Here is a 24,493-nt window from a genome sequence, read left to right as displayed (position 1 = left end):
AAAATTTATTTATTTATTTATTTGATATCAGGGATTGAATCTAGGGGCACTCAACCACTGAGTCACATGCCCAACCCTTTAAATTTTTTTTTTTATTTTGAGATAGGGTCTCACTAAGTTGCTTAGGACCTCACTAAATTGCTGAGGCTGGCCTTGAACTTGTGATCCTCCTGCTTCAATCTCATGAGCTTCAGTGAATACAGGTGTCAGCCACTGTTGCTGGATGTGAGATAAAATTAAAAGTCAATAGAATAAAAAATTTAAATTGAGAGGATCTCTAAGAGAGTAAAAGAAAATGATGTGTAAAAGGTAGAAAAAAGATGAGAAGAAAATTAAAGGCTCAGTACTGGAGGATCAAAATAGACTAACAGAGTTCTATTTATATGTTTTTCTTTGCAGAGCTGGGGATCACCAATAAAAGTTCTAGAAAACAAGGAAAGAAAAATGAGAAATCAAAGAAATATTATAGGGCTAATTCCTAGCACTGTAGGATATGAATATACAGATTGAAAAGGTTCACCAGGTGCCCAGAATAATGAATGAGAAAGTGAAATCCAGTAATGTATATCACAATGAAATTTTAGAAAATGGAACAGAGAATATTCTAAAAGCTTTCAGAGAGAAAAAAAAAACCAGGTTGTATACAAAGGATCACAAATAATACTAGGAACAAATTTTCAACTGAATATCTAAACTCTCGGACACAAAGTTTTAGGGAAAATAATTTCTAACTAGGCTAAATATGCCCCCCTCCATAAAAATGTCCCATGGACCTATGAATGTGTTATATTAAATGATAACAATAATTTTGTAGGTGGCATTAAATTAAGGCTAGTGAGATGGGTAGATTATCATGGACTCTCTGGGTCTTTATAACAAGGGTCCTAAAAACAGGAAGGCAGGAGGGTCAAAGTAAAATGTAATAGAGATGCAAAGACTTGAGTCACAAACTGGAATAATATGTTTTGCAGATGGTAGAAGGGGCCATGTGCTAAGGAAAGTAGGTAGTTTCTAGAAACTATAAAAGGCAAGGAAAACAATTCTCCATTAGAACTTCTAAAAGGAACCACCTCAATTTTAGACTATTTAAACTGATTTTAGATATATGACGGAAAGAGAATAAATTATGTGTGTGTGTGTGCAGTGCTGGGGGGTACAACCTAGGGCCTCATGCATATAAGGTAAGCACTCTACCACTGAAGCTATACCCCCAGATTATTTGTGTTGTTTTGAACCCTGAGTTTGTGGTAATTTGTTACAGAAGCAATAGGGTAATAATACACCAACTTAGAATTCTGTATCAGTTGAACAATCAGATAAGAAATTGGAACACGATGTTTTCACACATCTAAGATCTCAAAATATTTACCATCTTTTTTTATGAATTTACTAGAGGATATTTATTTACCAAAATAAGAGTTTAAATCAAAAGTGAAGGAAACAATGGGTCCAGAAAGCAAGACCAAGTGAGAGAGGCAAAAAGGATTTTCAGTGCAGGAGTGAGGAGGAATCACTTGGCAGCTATTCCAAGGATTAAATCAGTTCAAGGATCATAGCACAAACCTGTAATCCCAGTGATTTGAGAGCCTGAGGCAGGAAGAAAGAATGTTTGAGGTCAGTCTCATCAATTTAGGGAGGCCCTGTCTCAAAATATAAAATAAAAAGAACCATGGATGAAGTTGGTGGTTGAGCACCCTGAATTCAATCCCCAGTACCAAAAAAAGTGACATTCTTTGCCTACTGCAAGGCCAGAAACCCTGTAAAGGAATCCTGCAGACAAAGTACCAAGCCACTTTTGTGGGGGGGGGGGTTGTGGGGGACAGTGGCTTTAGTTAATCTATTCATCTATTTCTTTTTGTGGTACTGGGAATTGAACCCAGGGACACTCTATGACTGAGTCACATCCCCAGCCCTTTATTTAATTTAATTTATTTACTTTGGCACTGGGGATTGAACCCAGGGTCACTTTACCACCAAGCTACATCCTCATCTGTTTTTGCTTTTTATTCGGAGATGGGATCTTGCTAAATTTCCAAGGCTGGCCTTTGACTTGGAATCTTCCTGTCTCAGCCTCCCCAGTTGCTAGGATTATAGACAAGTGCCACTGAGCCTAGCATAATAAGAATATTCTAACAGGTTTAAAATTTGGGAGGGATAAAGTAGGGAGAAACGTAAATGATTTAATTTTGTTTACAAAAGTATACTTAATTAAATTGTTGTAAGATATGTAACTTAAAAGAAAAAATATTTTCTTTTTTAAAATTAGGAAACAAAATGTAAAAGAACCAGCAATATTTTAAACAAAATGTCTTTAAAAAATTGTAACTCTTTTTCAGTTCACTTTCATTAATTAGTTCATGTTCTGCTTAATGAAGCTATTGGTTTTATGATTCCAGTTTTTCATTAACATTTTCTTAATTTTTACCCAGTTCAATGGTACTCTAGAGTCATCAGAGACCTACGTTCAAAAGTACTCGTCGAAGTCATCTTCCGTGAATTTCTTTGATGGCAGTAACAATTTAGACTGCGGCTGGTTGTAACACGAAAACAACATAATAAATACTCATAGGTGACAAAAACTTAAAATGGCCATAGTTAAAAATCTGGTGAGAGTTCATAACAATTGACAAGGAAATTTGGTTATTCCTCTGGTATTTAGAAGTATAATATCAAATTATGACTGGTAAATATGCCAAGACATATTAGGTTTCTAGTAATCATACAATTTGGGAATACATAATAATAACAACACATTTATACAAAGAAAGTGAAACATCACTTCTTGTGAAAATGCTCCCAAAGCATTTTAATGTATCAAACAAACCAAGTTAAATATGTCTCCTTTGACTTCCAGGGACCATCTGGAATGTCCCAAGTTGGTCTGAGGTCAAAAAGACCTAATTTAGATTTTGATATGGGAGAGTTTATCAAATATAAATGGTTTTAAAACATGTGATAAAAAAAAATGATCACAAGCTGGATGTGGTGGTCCTGTGTCTGTAGTCTCACCTGCTTTGGAGGGTAAGGCAGGAGGATGGCCGAGAGTTTGGAGCTAGCCTGAGCAACAGAGTAAGACCCTACTTCTTAAAAATGGGATCACAGGTTACTGTAAAATAATAGTTACTCTTTAACCAGAGTGACAATTAAAGGCTTTAAAAATAAGTACAGATGTGAGGGAACAGAAAAAAGAACAAAAAGAAACAAAAATCTTCAACTCTTTTTTAAGAGAGAGAAAACTGTTGTCTCAAGCAAAGGACATAATGATAGACAGCAGGAGGCACACAGAATCTGTCTCTTCCCACTTTTTTTGCAATTTACTGAAAAGCTGGAAAAAATTTTGTTACTTTTTATCAATACTATAGAAAAATCTTGCATAAAGGAAAGAACCAAATTTTAGTTTTGTCTCAGTGTACTTTTTATATTAATGTCTAATGCTTATTAGAAAAACATTTTTAGTCAACTTAAACACATACAATTCCTCTTAGAAGATTTATCTTTTATAAACTTGTTAGAACATTTTATAATTCTTTTATAACTTTAAATAACTTCCAAACTAGGCCTGGGGATCTATCTAGCTCAGTGGTGGTATTGTGCATGCCTAGCATACCCAAGGCCTGGTAAAAAACTTTAAAACTCTCTAAGTTAGATAAAATTACTTTTCCTTTAACAAAATCCATGTCTTGATATTCTAAATTTTTTTTATAAAAAGATATTTGTCTTGGATACTTTGCATACAGGGTTGTTACCTTGATTTTCAGTAATTTAATCAATATACTAATTATAGTTTTAACTATTTTTTTTGCAGGGGGGTAGTAGGGATTGAACTCAGGGGCATTCAACCACAGAGTCACATCCCTGGCCCTTTTTATATTTTATTTAGAGACAGTGTCTCACCGAGTTGCCTAACCCCTCCCGGTTGCTGAGGCTGGCTTTGACCTCACTATCCTCCTGCCTTAGCCTCCAGAGCAGCTGGGATTACAGGCGTGGGCCACCATACCTGGCTAGTTTTAACAGTTGTGGACTAGCATTCTATAGATTAATATAATTTTATAATTCTTTTTTATAAATAGTTTTCCACAACATATACTTTTTTTTATTTCTAATAGAACCAAACAAATTTAGTTCTTTTGTAAAATGAAGTCAAAAGTTGATAAACTCAAACCTACATTGAGCAATTAGTGTTTTAATTATTTGGAAATGATTACATATTTGATGAATATCCATCATTTAATATAGTTTAACAAAACTCTAAAGGTGAATTTATCAAAGAGATCTGTGAAAACTATTAAAGTATATATATTTCAAATAATTTATTGTTAAAAGTATAGTTAAGTCTTCTCTTATTTATGTATACTTAACTTTTTAATTTGTATACCAAACTCACAATTTTTAAGATCATAAACACCTACTATTTAATGTTAATAGATATGTTAATATGTAACTAGACCAATAATATTTTTATTTACCAAAGTTTACTAAAATAGCATACTTTAAAATATTTGGGTTAATGATTTGAGAGCTGTCAATTTGATACCATGTAGACAATATGCAAATACTTGTATAAACATAAGCATACATGTTGATAACATACCACCTACATGTGCACATGAATACATAAAAATACAAAAATAAAAATTTTGTAGTTTTCATTTTAAAAATTCAGTCATGAAACAGATGAAAAAGTCAGTAATTTTTAAAGCAATTTGATCCAACAAGAAAATAGAGCGTGCGCTATCTATCTATCTATCTATCTATCTCTCTCTCTATATATATATACATATATATGTATATATAGCCTAAATACCAAATTCTAATTAAATTGAATTGAGCATAGACTTATTAAGAAAAAAACTAATCAGGTTTAATCTGGGACAGATACCAAAAACTTCAGGCATTTTTTTCTCTTTTATTTCCCTTTCTCTCTCTCTCTAAATCATTCTCCCTAAAGATTGCTTTTAAAGGAAGTAATTTTTTAAGGAAGACTGAAAGTGAAGGTTGTGGTATACTGCTCAGTACTAGAACACTTAACTTTTGTAGCATAGGAAGGCCCTGGCTTCCATCCTCAGCACCACAAAATAAAACAAAGTGGAAGAGAATTTATATCTTTAAGGCAGAAAAATATTGTAAGTTTTCATAAAAAATAGTCTTGGGAGATATTATTTGCCTATTAAGTCGTAATTTAGTTTTTTTTTTCTTTTATAAGGGCAGGACAGTATCCTTTCCAATATTCTGATTTTGTACAGTACCTGCAGGCTTTCTGAGATAAATAGGTGACTTTAGTTCTTAGAGATACATATTTTATTTATTTATTTTTATGTGGTGCTGAGGATTGAACCCAGGACCTCACACATGCTAGGCAAATGCTCTACCACTGAGCTACAACCCCAGCCCTAGAGATACATATTTGTCTTTGTAATGAGTCAGGGTTTTTTTTTTCAGTTTTTAAGACAAAGACTGTTGCTTGTAATTCCTCTAAGAACTGTGTTATAGCCTGAGTATATCAAGGGTCTTGCTTGTCCATATAAAAATTGCATTATCTTTAATTTGTTCTTTAATATTAGGGAGCAGATTATTAGCTAAGATGGAAACCAAAAATATTTCTTTATTCTGGATTTAGAGTGGTTTGTCTTTGAAATGTCTCAATACAGTGTTTCATTTGAGTTTGTAGTTCCATTTTAGCTTTGGAGCAAGAGTAAAGCAAATAATTGTGGTCACCATATATTAACCAAAGCTTTAAACCAAAGGCATACCTACATAAATGACTTAACTACATAAATTCACAGGAGAGCCCCCAGCAAATAAAAAATGAAAGTCTAGGGCTGGGGGGCTAGCTCAGTTGGTAGAGTGCTTGCCTTGTAAGCATAAGGCCCTGGGTTCAATCCCCAGCACTGCAAAAAAATAAAATAAAAAATAAAAACCAAAGTCTATACAAAGGGATAAAGAAAAACACCATTTATCCAAATCCAAGGCACTTCCTATGTATCTTAACAAAAGGAAGTTTTAGTCCATACAAATGGGTTTGGTCTTTTACCACTGACTCACTTCCCTAGCCCCTTCTTTCTTCTTTTTTTTAAAGGACAGCAATTTTTTTACAACTTTATTTTTTTAATGTGGCAATGAGGATTAAACCCAGTGCCTCACACATGCTAGGCAAGAGCTTCACCACAGAGCCACAACCACAATGCTTTTTCTTTTCATTTTAAATTTTATTTTGAGACATGGTCTTGCTAAGTTGCTTAGGGCCTCCCTAAGGTGCTAAGGCTAGCTTTGAACTTGCAATCCTCCTGCCTCAACCTCCTCAGTCTCTGGGATTACAGGTGAGTGCCACTGCACCTGGCCACATTATAACCAGTGTGTCTTTTTAAAGGAAGAAAGTTAAACAAACTGTCCTTACAAAATAGAGCAAAAGCTGTCTGTGGGAGAAGAAGGGATTATGAATGGGTACCCTTAAGTCAAAAGTCATACAAATGATTTGAACAATTTAAATTAATATTTTTTTCCTGAGCCAAAGGAAATTTAGTAAGAGATGTATGATTTTTTTTAGTGCTTGCTTCAGTAGCACATACATTAAAATTGGAACCAAAGGGATTTATGATTTGTTTGGGGATTGAACCAAACAAATGCTAGGGATTGAACCCAGAGTCTTGGGCAGCAAGTACTCTACCACTGGGGTACAGAGCCCCCCCCAACCCAGACCCTGGCCCCTTTTTGTATTTTATTTTGAGATAGAGTAGTGCTAATTTTCCCAGGTTTCTTGAACTTGCCACCCTCCTGCTTCAGTTTCCCCAGTAGCTGTGATTACAAGAGTGCACCACCACGCTGGGTTTATGTCTTTTATTTACTTAGGTTGAACCCGGGGCACTTCACCACTGAGCTGTACCCCAAGTCGTTTTAATTTTTTTAAATTAAATTGTGGGAGACAGGCCTCTAACGTGATCCTTCTGCCTCAGCCTCTGTATTAGCTGGGATCACAGGTGTGCCACTGTCCTAGCCCTCCGGTTTATGTGTTTTAAAAGTACATTTTTAAAGATATGGTAATATTTGCCTAGAAAAGCTGAAGTGCCTTTCTCCCTTTTCCCTGAATGGAAAGGGTAGGCAAGAGCAAAAGTGCACATTCACTGTAACCATATTGACCAAAGTTTCATTGCCAGATAATCCCATGTGTGGATCCCATACAAGGATGCCAACTCGATGCTTAAGAACAGTGTTCGGATTTTTCTCAACTTCCATTTTTTTGAAAGAATAAATTACACTCGGCAATTTCTCAAATTATGGTGAGGGTCTGGTGAGCCTACATGTCAACAGTTTAGAACCGAGACTGGCACGTAGACCGTTAAGTCTTTGGCCCCACCCCCCTGGTGACATCGCTCCAGTCTAACCGCCGACGTGAGGCCTTTACGGACTTCCGCCATTTGCAAAGAATGCTGCGGCCGCGTGGCTCTGCTACGTCACATCCGGCCTTTGCGATTCGGGATTTCGAACCCGCGCGATGAAGTGTCTGTTTGTTACCGTAGGGACCACCAGCTTTGACGACCTCATTGCTTGTGTGTCGGCGCACGACAGCTTACAAGTGAGTCGGGGAGGCGGGCCGGCGGGGGCTCGCCTCGCCTCGCCTGGCCTCGCTTCGCCTCGCTTCGTCTCGCTTCGCTTGTCGCTAGCCGCCTTTAGCTTTACTACTAGCCTTCGTAACCTTGCCTGACCGAAACGTTTGGAAAGAAACCTCCGCAGCTTTACCTCAGGTGCCTCCGCCCCTTTGCTGGCTCCTCCCAGTGTCCTTCTGGGCCCTCCCCCACCGCTCCAGCACCTCGGCGTCCTGGGTCTGCGGTTTCCTCTCTCCCGCCGCCTTCCCCTGCCGCTCCTCCTCCGCTCCGTCTCCTTTCCCCAGCTCTCCCCCTTCGGGTCGCCTCTGCCCCGCTTCCCAGCGGCTGTGCCTCTTGGAACCGAGGCTCTCGCCGCCCCGGGAACCCGGGAGTCCCCCTGCCTCGGGTTTCCCGGCCGCCTGTGGGTCCGGTGGTCGGCGGCAGCGTGCGGGCTTCCCGGTTGAGCGGCCCTCGTCCCGCTCACCGAGTCTTTTCCTCCAGGCGCCCTCCGGGACCGCGTCCCTGGCCACGCGGCGTGTCCGTTGCGCGTCTTCTCTTGGCTCGGTGTCCTCAGTGCCCAAGCAGTGAGGCAGAACCTGGCTGTTCCTTGGACCCCCTAGTTTGGTGCCTTTTTCAAAGTTTTCCCGTTCGTATTTATCGGGACCAGCTCGGTGAGCTGGCAGTTAGATTTATTAGGGCGACTGAGGTTCCTTGTTGGTCTCAGGACGGGGAGAGCTCGGCAGCGCGGGAGCGAGTCTGAACACCGACCTCAGGAATTGTTGTTACTGCTCTTACAGTAGCCAATTTAAAAGGCCCGCGTTTTCTTATTTCCTGTTTTAGATCATCAAGAGCCTTGGTTACAACCGACTTATCCTCCAAATCGGTAGAGGAACGGTGGTACCGGAACCGTTCAGTACTGAGTCATTTACTCTGGATGTTTACAGGTACAAGGAGTCCTTGAAAGAAGACCTGCAGAAAGCAGATCTTGTTATTAGTCACGCAGGTAAAGTGTCTTAGAATCTCAGGATTCAGTCTTTGGTAAACCGTCATTAAGTAACTGATGTGAACATTTTCCTGGCAAAGTTAAAACCACTAAATGAATTGTTACACAAAATAAATTCACCATAGCCCTGTTGGATATGATTACTTGATACAATAATTGAGAACTTCAGCGCAGAGAGTATAGTGTTTCTGGGTGCAAAAAGGATGGGAAATTGGTCACTGTAGTACAATTTCACAGTAACAATTCCTAAGCACAAAGGGGCAAAATAATTTATCCATTGACATGTGCTATGAATTATCAACCTAAAATTAGTACTAGGGCTTAGATCTGAGGGAGTGTTCAGCCTGCTCATTGGTTGGATTGGTTTTGGAGAAATTGGCTTTGAAAAAATTTTTTTCATTTTTATTGAGTGTGAAATGCAGTTAAAATATTCTTTTTTCCCCATATTTTTATTAGTACATTATAGTTGTACATGATGGTGGGATTTGTTGTTACAGATTTGTAAATGCCCACAATATAACAACAAAAAATACTCTTTAACAAGCACTTTGTGTAAGTCATTTTCAGGTCTTTAGAGAACCATCTTGATATCATTAATGAGACTTCCAGTACCTTTAAGAGAATTGCTTTTGGGTAGCAATATAGTTTTGACTGCTGTGAGGAAGGTTTTTTTTATTTATTTTTATTTATTTATTTATTCATTCATTCATTTATTTATTTTGTGGTGCTGGGGATTAAACCCAGGGCCTTGTGCTTGTGAGGCAAGCACTCTACCAACTGAGCTATCTCCCCAGCCCAGAAGGTTGGTTTTAAAAAGTCTAGTTTGAGAAGAGGAAAGTCATTAGAAATAGACATTACTGACATATAGGTAATTAAAAATCCATTGCATAATAGCTGACAATTTTTGGCATGGCTCCAGATCTTTTTCTTTTTTTCTTTTTCTTTTGACACTCTGTCTCCCTACGTTGCTTAGGGCCTTGCTAAATTGCTGAAGCTGGCCTCCAATTTGTGATCCTCCTATCTGAGCCTCTTGAGTCTCTGACATTACAAGTGTGTGCCACCGCACCTGGCTTGGTGTCTGTTGTTAACTACTGCCCTGGCATAGGATATACCTATATCCCATGTACATTTATTCACTCACATCTAGATGATTTTAGATTTCAAAGTTGAATTGTTCTCTTTGCCACCATCTCCTTAGAGCATTAATATCCAGGATATAGAAATACCTCAAAAAACTTAATACTAGAAAAACACCCCAATAAATAAATGGGCAAAAGAGCTAAACAGATACTTAAAAAGAAGAAATATGAATGGTCAACAAAAGAGAAATGCAAATTAAAAGTATACTGAGGTTCCATCTCATTCCAGTCAGAGTGGCAATTATCAAGAATACAAGTAACAATGTTGGTGAGGACGTGGGGAAAGAGGTACAATCATACATTGTTGGTGGGACTATAATTAGTATAACCACTCTGGAAAGCAGTGTAGAGATTCCTCAAAAAACTAGGAATGGAACCACCATATGACCCAAGTATCCCGCTCCTTGGTTTATATCCAAGGGGATTAAAAATCAGCATTCTACAGTGATTCAGCCACATCAATGTTTATAGCAGCACAATTCACAATAGCTAAGCTATGGAACCACCTTAGGTGCCCTTCAACAGATAAATGGATAAAGAAAATTATGTATACACAGTGGAGTATTAGTTATAAATAAAAATGACTTTGTGGGTAAGTGGAACTGGAGACTATCATGCTGAGTGAAATAAGCCAGTCCCCAAAAGTCAAAAGTTAAATGTTTTCTCTGATACACCAGAGCTATCCAAAATAAGGGGGGAAGGTATTAAAAAATAGAAGATCAGAGGAGTAGACAAAGGGGAATGAAAGGAGGGGAGGAGAGATGGGATAGGAAAAGTCAGTGGGATGAATCTTACCTAACTTTCCTATGTACATTTATGAATATATCACAGTGAGTCTCACCATTATGTACATGCACAAGACACCAATTAAAGAGAAAAATGGAATGAAACAGGAGGTGGAAGGAAGGGAGGGGAACAAGAAAAATTAGTTTAAAAAGTTGAATTCCTAATACTGTATATATACATATTCATAGAGGTCTAGCCTTGACTGTCTTGGGGATGGCACTTCACAGGTAAACGGTACTCAGAGTTTTTCTTTATTGCTGCCTGTCACTATTTTAGGCTTGCTTTTACTGCTTGTGGTTAAATAGAAGTGAAGTACAGTTATCCCTTGGTGTCCACCATCGATTGGTTCCAGGACTCCTGAGGATACCAAAATCTGGAATGCTTATGTCCCTTATATAAAATGACCTATTACATGTAACTTGTGTGCATCCTCCCATATACCTTAGGTCTTCCTTTACATTACTTATTACCTAACACAAAGTAAAAGTCATATAAGTAGTTGTTAGGCTATATTTAAGGGAGTAATTATTAAGTCTACATGTTCTTCTATTAATCAAGTCTATGCAGAACCTGAAGATACAGAGGGTCTACTGTATAGTTTCACATGCAGTGTGTTGAACTTGAATCCTACTTGGATTCAAGGCCACTCCAGGATGTACAGCTAGAGAGCAGGTAATAGCACTAAATCAGGCCATACTATCATCAGCAGTAATAAAATGTATTTTAATTTTTTAATTTTTATTTTTTATTAAATTTTTTATTTTTACAGACTGCATACTGCATTTTGATTCATTGTACACAAATGGTGTACAACTTTTCATTTCTATGGTTGTACACAATGTAGATTCACACCATTCCTGTAACCATATGTATACATAGGGTAATACTGTCTCATTCTACTGTATTTCTGTCCCCCACTCCCTCCCACCCCATTTTCCTCTACACCATCCAAAGCTCCTTCATTCTCCCCCCCACCCAATAAAATGTATTTTTAAAATTCAGGTTTATAACAGTAACTGTTAAATATGTGTTTGTCGTTTTTAAGATATAATTGAAAGGTCTGGTTTAATGATCTGTCAGTTTAAGTTATTCAGCTTGAGTTCTAACCACAAAGCTTGGTAGAGCACCTTGACTTTTTAAAAATCATATTGACAAATTTTATTTTTGTAGGTGCAGGAAGCTGTTTGGAGACTCTGGAAAAAGGCAAGCCACTTGTGGTAGTTATAAATGAAAAGTTAATGAATAACCATCAACTGGAATTGGCAAGGCAGCTACACAAAGAGGGGCATCTTTTCTATTGCACCTGCAGGTATACTAGGGGCTAATTATTTTATCTCTTACCTAATTCTTTCCTTAGCTGTTCTTACTTAACCCATCTGTCTCTCTTGCCTCTTACCTTCTCACACTTACCAAACATACTTTGATTTTCTTACCTATAAAACCCTCTCATTTGTTTCTCCCTTGGACTTTGGTCTGTGTTGTATTTTCTTCTGTATCTGTGGCCATTTCTTTACATGTAAATATTTGAGAATGTATGAGTATGTGCTCATACTGGTGTGTGAGTTTTTGCGAATCTAATTTTTAGTTCATTTAAATTTTCAGCATTTAGGGAAGACATTTGCTTATTTCAGTTAAGATTTTGACTTTACTCAGTTCACTGGAATCCCTAAATTAAAAGTACTTGTTTATTTATTCAGTTGCATCTAATATGTAATGGGCACAGTTTTAAATGCTAGGAATACAGGTGATAAACAGATAAAAGTTCATGCTCTCATGGTACTTAAATTCTAGTGGTGGAATTTCACATGATGAAATACGCTACTTGGGAAGTAAGACAGGGTGATGCCATAGTTAGGCCAAAACCTAATTAGGTAGAATCCTCAGATAAGACTTGACAAAGTACATGACATTTGAGGTGATACCTGAGTACAGGGATGAGCCAGGCATGGGAAGCTATAGACATCAAGGAACAGCAATTGCAGAAGCCCTAAGTTAGGAACTTGGGAGACTGCTGTGCTTGAGAAACAGGGAAGGTTAGTGTGGCAGGAATATAGTGAACAAGGGAGAGAGTAGTACGATGCTGGGAGGGGAAAGTTTATGTAAGAGTTCTGATTCTATTCTATGTTTAGTGAGAAACTATTGGAACTTTTAAGCAGAGGAATTACTTTATGGTGAGAAGTATTATTTTCTAGAAGTATATTAGAATTCAATAAGAACTGATCAACATCTGTAGGGGTGTCAGGCTAGCTCAGGGGCAGTTAAGGGCCGTGGAGTCAAGACCCCCAGACTCCAGGAGTTGGGTAGAATCAGGCTTGTGGCGAGCAGCCTGCAAACTTGTTTATTGCGGGAATAGGTACACATTTTATAAGTTTCTTGCCCAATCACAATGTGCCATGGGGGATCAGACCGCCAGGCCCCTATACAGGTTCCCTTGGTAACACTAGGTCAACTTGGGGCAGTTGTTTACTTTCCTAGGTAGGAGAAATGGAATGCTCTGCAAGTTTACACACTTGAGACATTAACTGCTGTGAGCCAAGAACTAGGATTTCTCCCAACAAACATCAAATAGAAGGATGAAGAAAATTGCTGATTTGTTTTCTGTTAGTTCTTCCTTGACACTAGAAGCTTGCTAAAGGGCCAGGTCAGTAATTCTCAATTGTTTGACTTTCAAACCTACCCTAATTGGAAGTATTAAAATATCTTTTATAGTATATTATATTTTTATAGTAAATTGATGTTGGTTTTAAAATAAAGAACTCTAGAAGAAATTAGCTAGAACATAAAAACCTTTTAATTTTCCTGTTTCTGTATGTTAGGCACTCAGTGAATACTTAAATCCATTCATTAAATGTTCATTGAGATTCCTGCTCTCATTGGGAGGAGACAGATTGATTGATTGTTTTGGAAATAAAATTGTTGTTGTCATCACACCTTTAATGATGGGGAGGAAGGATGACATCAGAGTGCCAGAAAACTTCTAGAACCAATAAATGAATGCAGCAAAGTAGCAGGATATAAAATCAACACTCGTAAATCTATTTATTTCTGTTCATAAGTGATGAATCCTCTGAGATTAGGAAAACTACCCCATTCACAATAGCCTCCAAAAAAAAAAAATACGTGGGAATCAATCTAACAAAAGAGGTGAAAGACCTCTACAATGAAAACTACAGAACACTAAAGAAAGAAATTAAAGAAAACCTTAGAAGATAGATAGATCTCCCATGTTCTTGGGTAGGCAGAATTAATATTGTCCAAATGGCCATACCACAAAAGTGCTATGCAGATTCAATGCAATTCCAATTAAAATCCCAATGATGTACCTCATAGAAATAGAGAAAGCAATTATGAAATTCATTTAGAAGAAGCTTAAGACAACCCAGAATAGCCAAAGCATTCCTTAGCAGGAAGAGTGAAACAAGAGGTATCACAATACCATACCTTAAACTATACTACAGAGCAATAGTATCAAAAACAGCATGGTATTGACACCAAAATAGACAGGCTTTGTAATATAGACGCCTATCAGAAGACAAGCTAGATAATCAAAATTATGTATGCCTCAGGTAATGGGCACAGTTTTTCCTTGGGTATTTGATATTGTTAGGGATTAGCATCATTGCTTTTTGGATTAGCATGTTTTCCCCAGCCCTTATATTCCCCCCCTTTTTAATTCTAATTAGTTAAACATGACTAGAATGCATTTTGACACATCATACATGGGTTAGAATTATTTTTTTAAAGAGAAATAAATTTTCATCTTCCTAACTGGTTTATGCAAGTCAGTGTTCTTAGATGCTTTTAATGAATATTTTCATTGAAAATGTTAAATCAGCTTTGATTTTATGTTGGTTTATACGTTATAAAAGGAAAAGCACTGATTTCATGAACACATCCTGACATTTTACTCAGATTGAGAAGGAAACTATACAAGTCTTCTATTATAAAATTTTAGAAGTCTTTCTTATATTAATTTCAGGAAATTCCCAAACATGAAAGCATTAAGAATACTTCTCCAAACCTAGGCTGGGTGGTGGTATGTTTGTTCTAATTTAGGTGGCTGATAAACATACATTTCTGAGGTAATAGTTGTATGTTGTTGTTCAGATCCTTATTGCTAACATGCATGCTGATTGTATATTGCTTAATTATATATTAACGATAGTAAATTGCCTGTAAAAAATGTTGTATCACAATCTTCATGCGTGGTCTAGCTTAGCTTTTTGTCTGGCAGCTATTACTTTTGGTATCATTTATTCTGTTTTCATATATTGTTTATTTCATTTTACATTACCACAATCCTAAGAAGTATTATAAACCTATGTGAACGCATTTTTCATGATGTAACAGTTCTGAAATATTTCGGTTGACCTAAGAGACAAAGTATCTATTGAATTTGTGCTGACATTTTGTACTACTCTTTGTATTATGATAATAATCTTAGTATGTATACCTATTAAAGTACATTAAGTTTTACATGAACAGTTTAAGAGGCATATTCTTGGAAGTTTAGATTCACATGTACAGTTTGAGGATTGTTGTGTCCTTGGAAGTTAGATTCAGTCATCAAGTGGGCAGCAGATGAATTACGGAATTTTCTCCCGTTACCTAATATTTTTCTTCTTTTGTTTTAGCACGCTTCCGGGGCTGTTACAGTCAATGGACTTATCAACACTGAAATGTTATCCTCCTGGCCAGCCAGAAAAATTTTCTGCATTTTTGGATAAAGTTGTTGGATTACAAAAATAAACATTAAACTTTCAGCACTTTAAAAACATAAAAACACCCATAAATCCAACCCGTGGAATGTGAATACGTCAAATTAAATACATAAAACATTTACAGAATAATATAAATTAATAAACTTCCTACATTTATAGAATATATAGGAAATTTTGTGGTAAACATTGCATTTGGGTTCAAATCCTAATTGCAATTTAGATTTCCCTAGTCTTTGTTATATAGTGAGCATTCACAGGTTTTTGTCCTACAATCTCAAATGCATTTGGAATTGTGGTTAAAAAAAGTGAATGAAATTTGGAGACTGACAAAAACCATAAATATAGTTTGGTGTTCCTTTGAGTAAAAACTGAAACAGTAACAAGTCACAAAATTTTTTTGCAAGAAAATCAGCATCTTTAGCTTCATAATATAAGGAAACAAAAAATTCTGGGTTGTCCTCTGTGAAATATAAAGCTCAATAATTGCCTTAAAAAGATGATTAAGTTACTTATTGTGCTTGGAGAAACTACATTTATTGTGATGAATAGAGTAAAATGGATGTATTCACTTTATTCCCCTCTAAAATGTGATAAAATCATCTTGTCCAATGTCAAAGTTTTAAAGAATTGAGAAGAATAAAAAAGAACTTAGTAGGATTTACTGTTAATTTTTAAGGATACCCTCTCACAGTAGTAACTAAAATTTTACTATAATATAGATGTGAACAATTTATGTGCTTATAAAATTAGTTTTACAAATGAATAGTAAATGATCCTATAATATAATGACTTTAATATATGGTTTTAAAATTCATATTAGAACTCGAGATAGGTATATTGTGAAATTCTTTTCTGATTTGAGAAAGTGGTCTTGAGGTCTTTTAAGATACATTAGATCATTCCTAAGTAACCATAATTCTCTGATAGATCAGATAGTTTACCCCTGAAAACAGAACATTCAATATACAGATATTCCTATTAAATTACTCTGACAAAATGTTCAAAGTTCCAAGCATTTTACTTGGGATGCATTAATAATGTTTTTTGTAGATTTATTTTCTTGATTATTTTTCTTTGGCTAATAAAATCTTACTAATGGTAGAAGGTGGTGGCTGAGAAGTACTCTGGGTAGCAGGAGGAAGCCAGCTTCAATTAAAATATTGCTGAGAATAATCTAAAAAGTGAGTAATCCACATATATATAGTTGAGAATTCACAGCACCATAATTGTATATTAATGTATAATGTTTTAGAAAAGGTCTTATTCAAATACAGGGACTGAATCTTACTGTTTTCTGGGCCCTCTTAAAGATGTTTTTCTTGTTCAAGAAAAAGTTGTTGGCATAAAGCTTATGTTGGTCACTCAGTCGTACAGTTATTTTATGGCAGGAAGTACTAACCGTAGAGAATCAGGAATGAAAGTGTCTACTCAAGTATCAGATAACCAAAGAAACATTGGGCCCCCAAATCTCTTTCCTGCAGTAAGGAACAATCTAGATTCCATTATTTCATTTAATAGAGGCATAAGCCAGTGCTGTCCATTGTGTACAGTAACATCTCTGACTACACTTTTGTGGAATTTTATGTTGTGGGGTTTTAAATCAAAGGTTGCTTTAGAATCCTAATTTGGTAGGAATCCTCAAGATTATCTAGTTCATTCCCATGGTTTCTCATGTCTCATGGTTGAGACAAGAGGTCAGAGATTCATTTGCCTAGTAGCAGTTCCTTGACCCTGTCCTGTGCTCTTTCTACTATACCATAATATGTTTTAAGCTTTTTGTTTATAGTTTGCTCATTATTTAGTTTCATTCCCTTTGAGGAAGGTTTATTTCCAGAAGTTCTTTATTTGTTTAGGAACTTAGCAACCTATGATTCTTGAGTTTTTGGAATCTACCGAAGTCCTCTTTATAGGATTGATGCTAGATTGAATTAAAACTTTAAGATGATTGGAGACAGAAGAAAATTCCATCTCCATTAACTGCAAATGAGGAAACGGGCATATGATAAATTTCCGAGTTTACATCATATTTGTTTTGGGAAAAAAATTTCTATTTGACGTATTTCTCAAAGTTCCCTTTCACTACTTGATAGATTCAGGTTCTTAAGAGTCAGTGAAAAAGTGGAATGCAGTTAATTTAGCAGTTTTCTGAGACGTATTTATATTTCCGGGGATAAGGAAACAAAGAGTTTATTGGGAAATTCATACCATGGATAGGTTCAGAGGTGAAAGGTAATAGAAAGTTTATGGTGATGGAGAAGGTGAAGTGATGTTTTGGATGACCTTGGGAATTAGGAATTTTAGATTATGACATTTGTAATTGTGAGGAAGGAGCTGGAAGGATCCCAATGAACTTGATGTAGGGTTCTGTAAGAATCACTATCGGAAAGTACTGTCAGGTGTTTTGACTTGAGACCAGTCAGCTCTACTGTGTATGCTTTTAAAGGTAAATCTCATAGAAAGGATGATGTAAAAAGATTGTGACTAAAGTCAGAAATGATGCAGTAATATAGGTATATTTTTTGGCTTTTATTATGGTGTAAACAATCCCATTGATTTTATAATATTAATTTGCAGAGATGACTGAGTCTACATACAGTTTGAAAGGTGTGTGGACAGATTGTATGGAATTTATTTTTGGAAAGATTTGGAATGGGTGATTATGATAGCCATGTGGTGATCAGTTTTTGTTCTATAAAATTGTACCATATTTTACATTGGGAGTAGGGAATGAATTTAACAGTTAACACTTTGTGAGTACTTAGTACATATCAGGCACTATTCAGAACACTTAATACTTATGAACTCATTTAGTTTTTCCAGTAACACTGTGAAATAGTTGATATTGCCCCATTTTGCAAATGAGGAAATTGAGCTCAGGAGTTTCATGCCATTTAAATGTGTAAGAGATAGAAGGAGGTCTGGAAATTGTAATTGAAGTACCGCATTCTGGTATATTTCCTTCATTTGTGGGGATAAATGAAGACAATATTTGGGACAAAATATTTGAATTCAGATGACTCTTCCCAGAAAACTCAGATTGTGTGTTGGCTACAGATACATATATGACCTGTTCGAGTTTTTACATTGCTACTTTATAGCACACTGCTGACTATTTATAGAGAAATTTTTCCTAGTTTATGCGATGGCAAGTTTTGGGTTTTTTTTCCTTAAATGTTTGGTTTTATGTTCTTTTTTTGATCCTCTTTGCTTCGCAGTTTTTTTCTTGGTATTTTCACCACTCCTAGAGTCTCTACTACTGTTGCATCTTCTATGTATATCTTCCAACTTTGATTAGGGTTCTTGAATGGTTTCCAGTTTCCTATTTGTTAATTCTGTAAGCACTTGAAACATAACGTAGTCCAAACTAAAGTCTTATTTCTCCTTTTCGTATTTCTGAGATCTTTATCTTCATTAGTAGTACCCTATTTAGTCAGTCCTCCAGGCTGTAACTCAAACTTCCACCCTTTTGTAGCTAATTCATCCAACATTGTTTTACTTCCTAAATATCTCAAGCTCATTTATTTGTATATTTAGTCTTTTAATATAAATACATATTGTGAATCTACTTCTGTATCAGTTGGATTCAATACATGATTCCTGCTCTGGAGGAGCTTTTAAATAGTCTAGTTGGGGAGGAACTATGTCTTACACATTCTTGAGTCCTTGTCCTGAAATAGACTAGGCTCCATTAATGTTAAATGTACTTCTGAAATTTAGTACTCTTTTCTGATATAAAGTAGGATTTGATATTGGTTCTGGGGAACAGTCATCTAACATTTATTTCCTATTGACTTGGCTCTTAAGTATCTCTCTCTTGTTCAGAAGATGTGACCATCACAATGTATTGTGAAGTTCACAGGACCAAATATTTATAGGAATAGCATTCTAAATATCATTTGTTGATCCTGTGAATTATTCTGATGGAATTTATCAAATAATAGTACTTATTGGGGATTTATGGCGAAACATTTAAAAATCAAGTATATAAAAATTAGTAGCTAGTATTTTCCAGTAAGAGATTATGTGGAGAAAGATTTAGAATACCACTAAATGATATGTAATTTTTAAATTGCTAATTCCTTACATGAATATTCTGGAGTGATGTTTATATTCTTTTAATCCTTAGAATTTTGTAAGTGGGTAAGCAAAAAGTAGACAAAAACTTCAAACAGGAATGCAAAATATATGCTTTTCAACACTGATACTGATTTTTGGAAAACGTTTTGAAGGGCATTATTATGCCAATATGTATGTATAGATAGATAGACTCAGTTTTTCGTGTCTAGATTTTTATTTTAATAAATTTTTACCACAGCCTTGCCAAAATTATTTTGATTTACACTCTCATATCTTTGGACATGAGTTTTTTCTTGGCTGCTGCAGTTTTATTTTCTGAGGCAGTGGTTTTTACATTTTATTTGATTGAGAAACCCTTTAAAATACAACCATTGCTTCTCTCTGTACTTATATACCACTTTTCTCTCTTTACTAATATATAACTTTGTAATTTAGGAAAATTGCAGGAACTAGGTTAAAAATTCCCAGACTGAAGCCAACTTCAGTGATATTATTCCTTAGGCATTGCTTTTTTTTTTTTTTTTTTTTTTTATTTAGGCATTGTTGATAGTGTTTTGGTAGTAGCTGCCAAACTCCTTTATAATTAAACTCTTCCAATTAAATACATCCATGTTTAGTAATTTCTAGTTTCTATAATGTAACATGAGCCACAAATTTCTCATTTAAAACATACCAAGTGGCATATTTTGAAATTAATAGTCTCAACTATTACCTCACTGTCTGTATCCCATAATGTCTTGTGTAGCACTATTTCTGGTTGGTAAGAAGGATTAAATGGAATATGTTTTATTCATAGTAATTATTTTAGGATATATATTAGACTCTTGGGAAGGTGACCCATGAAGCATTGTATTTACTTATTTACTGACAAGTGTGCTTCTGTAAGTACTTGTTTTCTGAACTCTGTCATTGTTGGAATAACATCTGTCAGAAGGTGTATGTTGCATCTTTTTCATTGTTCATTTCTACTTTTGTACAGGATAACATACTGGTTATTTTCCACTGCCAGCGTGAAGTGGGTAGCTAATACATTCTCCAAATTTATAAGTGAAAAACATTCCTAAATCCTGTGTCTAAGAAATTTTCGGTATCTCAGTTTTCCCACTTGCGAATTAATAAAACTAACTTCCCTTGTAGGTGATTTCTAAGACATCAGTGTGTGATATGTTTGAAAGTTAAAAAGTTTTCTCTTGTTTTTTGTTTTAAGAAGTAGTACTAGGCTTAGAGATGTTTTCCAAGACTCAAAGTAAGTAATCCTAAATGATACAGAAAGCAGGGTCTTCATTATAATCCATTTTAGAATTTATGTTCAGTAACTAGTTGGGGTTATAGTTAGAAAATTTAGATTTATACAGAAATTTAACTGAATGCGTCTTTCCAAATGCTTCAAAGAAAAGGTTCTAATCTGTATTTCTCCCTGCCTCCAAACCCCTGTGGACTGATCTTAAGGCAAACAGAAACCAACCCTCAATGTTTCAGTATCAGTGTTATATATTTTTAACTAAAGTATTATTCTCCTTTTTTTTCAAATTTTTATTATAATGCTTCAGGTGAAAATGGGGAAGAGGAGGAAATGAATGCAAGTGGTCTGTTTTGCATTTCTGAACAGGGATCCCTGTGCTAGGAAATCCATTCTTATTTTTTTCTTTATTTTCTCCCTAAAACTTGAGAAGGGTATTTGCTGAGCAGGGCTATGAAGCTATGTTTTAGTGTTCCCTTCCTTCAAATCCTCCTTTACTGTTTGAAAGTCCACCATGAAAAGTGACAAGCTGTAGTTCAAGGGTACTGATTTTTTTTTAAAATTACTTTTATATATATTTTTAGTTATTGAAGGACCTTTATTTTATTCATTTATTTATATGCAGTGCTGAGAGTCAAACCTGGTGCCTCACACATGCTGGGCAAGCACTGTACCACTGAGCTACAACCCCAACCGAAGGGTGCTGATTTTTTGTTTGTTTTATATCTGGAATTCAGTCTGAGGTACTCTTACCCACTGAGTTATATCCCTAGTCCTTTTTTAAGACAGGGTCTAGCTAAGTTGCTGAGGCTGGCCTTGGAACTGTCCCAGCTTCCCATTTGCTGGGATCACAGGCATGTGCCACCATGCTGTTCTTCAAGGGTGTTAAAAAATGTTTAAAAAAATGTTTACCATTGCCATTTCAGTAATGAATTGTAAGAGGTTCTACAGGGTTGTTTTCCTCAGTTCACCCCATGTTATTGGGTATTAAAATAATAGAATTAAGTTATTTAGGACTAAGTTTTTAAATTGCCTTTCCATTAGGATTTGTTACACCTATAGCTTGTACATCACAGATAATATTTCTAGGTATATACCTTAGTTGAGTCTTGGAATGTTACTTTGGAGTTAAAACCATTAGTCTTCATGTGTTGTACTACAAAGAGTTTCCCTATTTGATCATTGAAAGAAGAAATAAACAGTTCTAGAGAAATTAAACCATAAGTCACATTTTCTAGCTAAATTGCAATATAAAAAGTAGTAATAAAACTAAAGTACCCCTTTATCATGATCGGTCAGATATATTAATTTTCTCTGACAGAAGAATTTTTTGACAAAAGAATAATTTGGCAAATTGCTTTGTTGGATGGCAGCTAATAGCAGTTATTAATTAGATACTTAAGTGCTAAACACTGAACTTGAAGATCTTTTGTAATTATTCCATAACCTTAGGTTTAGATCACAGAAAATGTCTAAAGCAACATTTCTCAAACTTTGAAATTTAACTAGTGATCTATGGAGGAAAACTTGGGAAAGGCCAGCTCAAGAATATTACTCTAAGCATTCCTTAGAGCTATTAATATTGCTCATGGAAATTTTGAATCTCAAAGATAGGATTATGGTATGCACTATTTATTGAAATTTTGTCTTTGAAGCTTTATTTTTAGGAGCAGTTATTAATGAATTGTGGGATGTATCAGTTCTAGAGCAGTGGTTCTCAAAGTGCATTCCCAGACCAACAGCATCAGCATCCTCTAGAAACTTGTTAGAAATGCAAATTATTGGGGGCTGGGGAGATAGCTCAGTCCGTAGAGTGCTTGCCTTGTAAGCACAAGGCCCTGGGTTCGATCCCCAGCACCCCCCCCCCCCAAAAAAAAAAAGAAATGCAAATTATTGGGATCCATGCCACATCTGCTGAATTAGAACTTCTGGGAGAGAGGCAGTATGTTTTAAAAAGCCCTCCACTTGAGATATACAGGATTGAAGTAGCTTGCTGTGGAAAATGGCCAGTTGGGATTACAAGTGCTATAGATGTTTCAAAGAATAATATTAAACACCCTGAAAATTGCTTTCTATTATATATACAAGATGAAATGTAACATTTTCCCACAGGTCTTTTTAAAATAAAATCCTGTTGTATCCAGTTTCACAATGTAATCTGTCCATAACCACCTTGAGCCCTTGTTCACATTTTTTTTCTGTGAAGTGTGATTCTTTGTATTAATTGGTGCAAACATCAGAACATTATAGTTTTAGTTCTGGTGCTATTATTGATTAGATGCAAATATTGAACAAATCTTATAGTAGTTATTCAAAAACTGCTTATCTGTAAAAATAAGTCTTAACGGTTGTAAAATTTTGTTTATTTAAGTTTATTATGCAATTCTATTCTTTACTAACAATGAAATGTTTAAATTTTTAAGTTAAGGTAATGCATGTAAATAGTTTAAAATATTAACTAGTTCTACAGTCTTGTATCCCACTTTTTGCCATCTGAATCTTGCTTCTTGTAAGTGATCATATTATGTTTTATAAATAGTATGTTGAAATTGGTTTTAATTTTCATTTTAAAAATTTGAATATCACTTATAGGCTTCCAACGTAGGAGACTTGAAAAATTGATATTCTCAATAGATCATAATTATATAGATTTATATATACAATTCTATGGTATGATGTTTAATACATGTACATGTGTATCAGTGATTAAATTAACATATTTCAACTCTTACCTATAATTTTACGATGAGACATTTAAGATTTACTCAGTTATATTAAAATATATAATATATTATTGACTATAATACTCTGCTGTACAATAGATCTGAAAATATGTGTCCTGTCTGCCTGTAACTTTGTACCCTTTCATCAGCTGCCATTTTCCTACAAACCCCCACCTCTTCTAGCCTCTGGTAACCATTGTTTTACTCTGTACTTAGAGTTCGGCTTTTTCAGATTCCATATATAAATCATGTAGTATTGGTTTTTCTATGTCTGGCTTATTTCACATAGCATAATATCCTCCAGGTTCATCCATGTTATCACAAATGACAGGATTTCTTTTTTAAGACTGAATAGTATTCCAGTGTGTATACAGCATTTCTTAATTCATTCATCTAATGATGGACATATAGATTGAATTCATATCTTGGTTACTGTGAATAATTCTTAAATAAATATGAACATTCAGATAATCCTTCTGCACCGATTTCCTTTTCTTTGGATATATATACCCAGAAATGGGATTACTGGATTATATGGTGGTAGTTTTTGTTCATTTGTTTTTCGTACTGGGGATTGAATCTAGGGGTGCTTAACCACTGAGCCACATCCCTAGCCCCTTTTTATTTTATTTCTTTATGAGACTGGGCCTCTGGCTTTGAACTTGAGATTCTCCTGCCTCAGACTCCCAATCATTCATCTTTTTGATAAGAGTCATTCTAACAGGTGTGAAGTGATACTTCATTGTGGCATCACTCTTTTAATTTATATTTTTCTGATGATTAATGATGCTGAGCATTTTTAATGTAATTTTACCATTTGTATGCCTTCATTTGAGAAATATCTGTTTAGGTCACTTGCTTATTTTAAAAATACAGTTATTTGTTTCTTGATAGTGTTTGATTTCCTTATGTACATTGGATATTCACCCCTAATCAGACTTGTGGTTCAAGATATTTTCTCCTTTTCTGTGGGTTGCCTCTTCATTTTGTTGATTGTTTCCTTTGCTTTGCAGAAACCTTTTTAGTTGATGCATACCTGTCTATTTCTACCTTTGCCTGTGCTTTTAAGGTCATTAAAAAATGTTGCCCAGACCAATGTCATGGTGCTTTTCTCCTGTTTCCTTCTAGTAGATTTATAGTTTCAAGTTTTATATTTAAATATTTAATCCATTTGGAGTTGATATTTGTAGATGCTATAAGTATCCCTTTTTATTCTAATAAATC

The 24,493-nt window shown here is 35.4% G+C and overlaps 1 protein-coding gene across 7 annotated transcripts in view; it reads left to right on the top strand.

Moving 5' to 3' along the window:
- Nucleotides 1-7,426: 7,426 nt before the first annotated feature.
- ALG13 (ALG13 UDP-N-acetylglucosaminyltransferase subunit) overlaps nt 7,427-24,493 on the top strand; it is a 71,525-nt gene continuing 54,458 nt past the window's right edge. For 5 of the 7 annotated variants that reach the window (XM_079124823.1, XM_079124825.1, XM_079124824.1 and 2 more), the window contains exons 1-3: nt 7,427-7,570; nt 8,421-8,583; nt 11,679-11,817. In XM_079124823.1, the coding sequence (XP_078980949.1) occupies nt 7,490-7,570; nt 8,421-8,583; nt 11,679-11,817 (383 nt within the window). In that variant the 5' untranslated portion in view covers nt 7,427-7,489. Of the gene's footprint in view, nt 7,571-8,420; nt 8,584-11,678; nt 11,818-15,142; nt 16,411-24,493 lie in introns of those variants that run through there. The other 2 variants (XM_079124828.1, XM_079124826.1) reach the window with 2 other exon arrangements.

The sequence above is a fragment of the Sciurus vulgaris genome, assembly GCF_902686455.1.
Source record: "Sciurus vulgaris genome assembly, chromosome: X".
In the NCBI taxonomy this organism is placed as follows: domain Eukaryota; kingdom Metazoa; phylum Chordata; class Mammalia; order Rodentia; family Sciuridae; genus Sciurus; species Sciurus vulgaris.
This window is presented reverse-complemented; position numbering and strand designations above follow the sequence as displayed.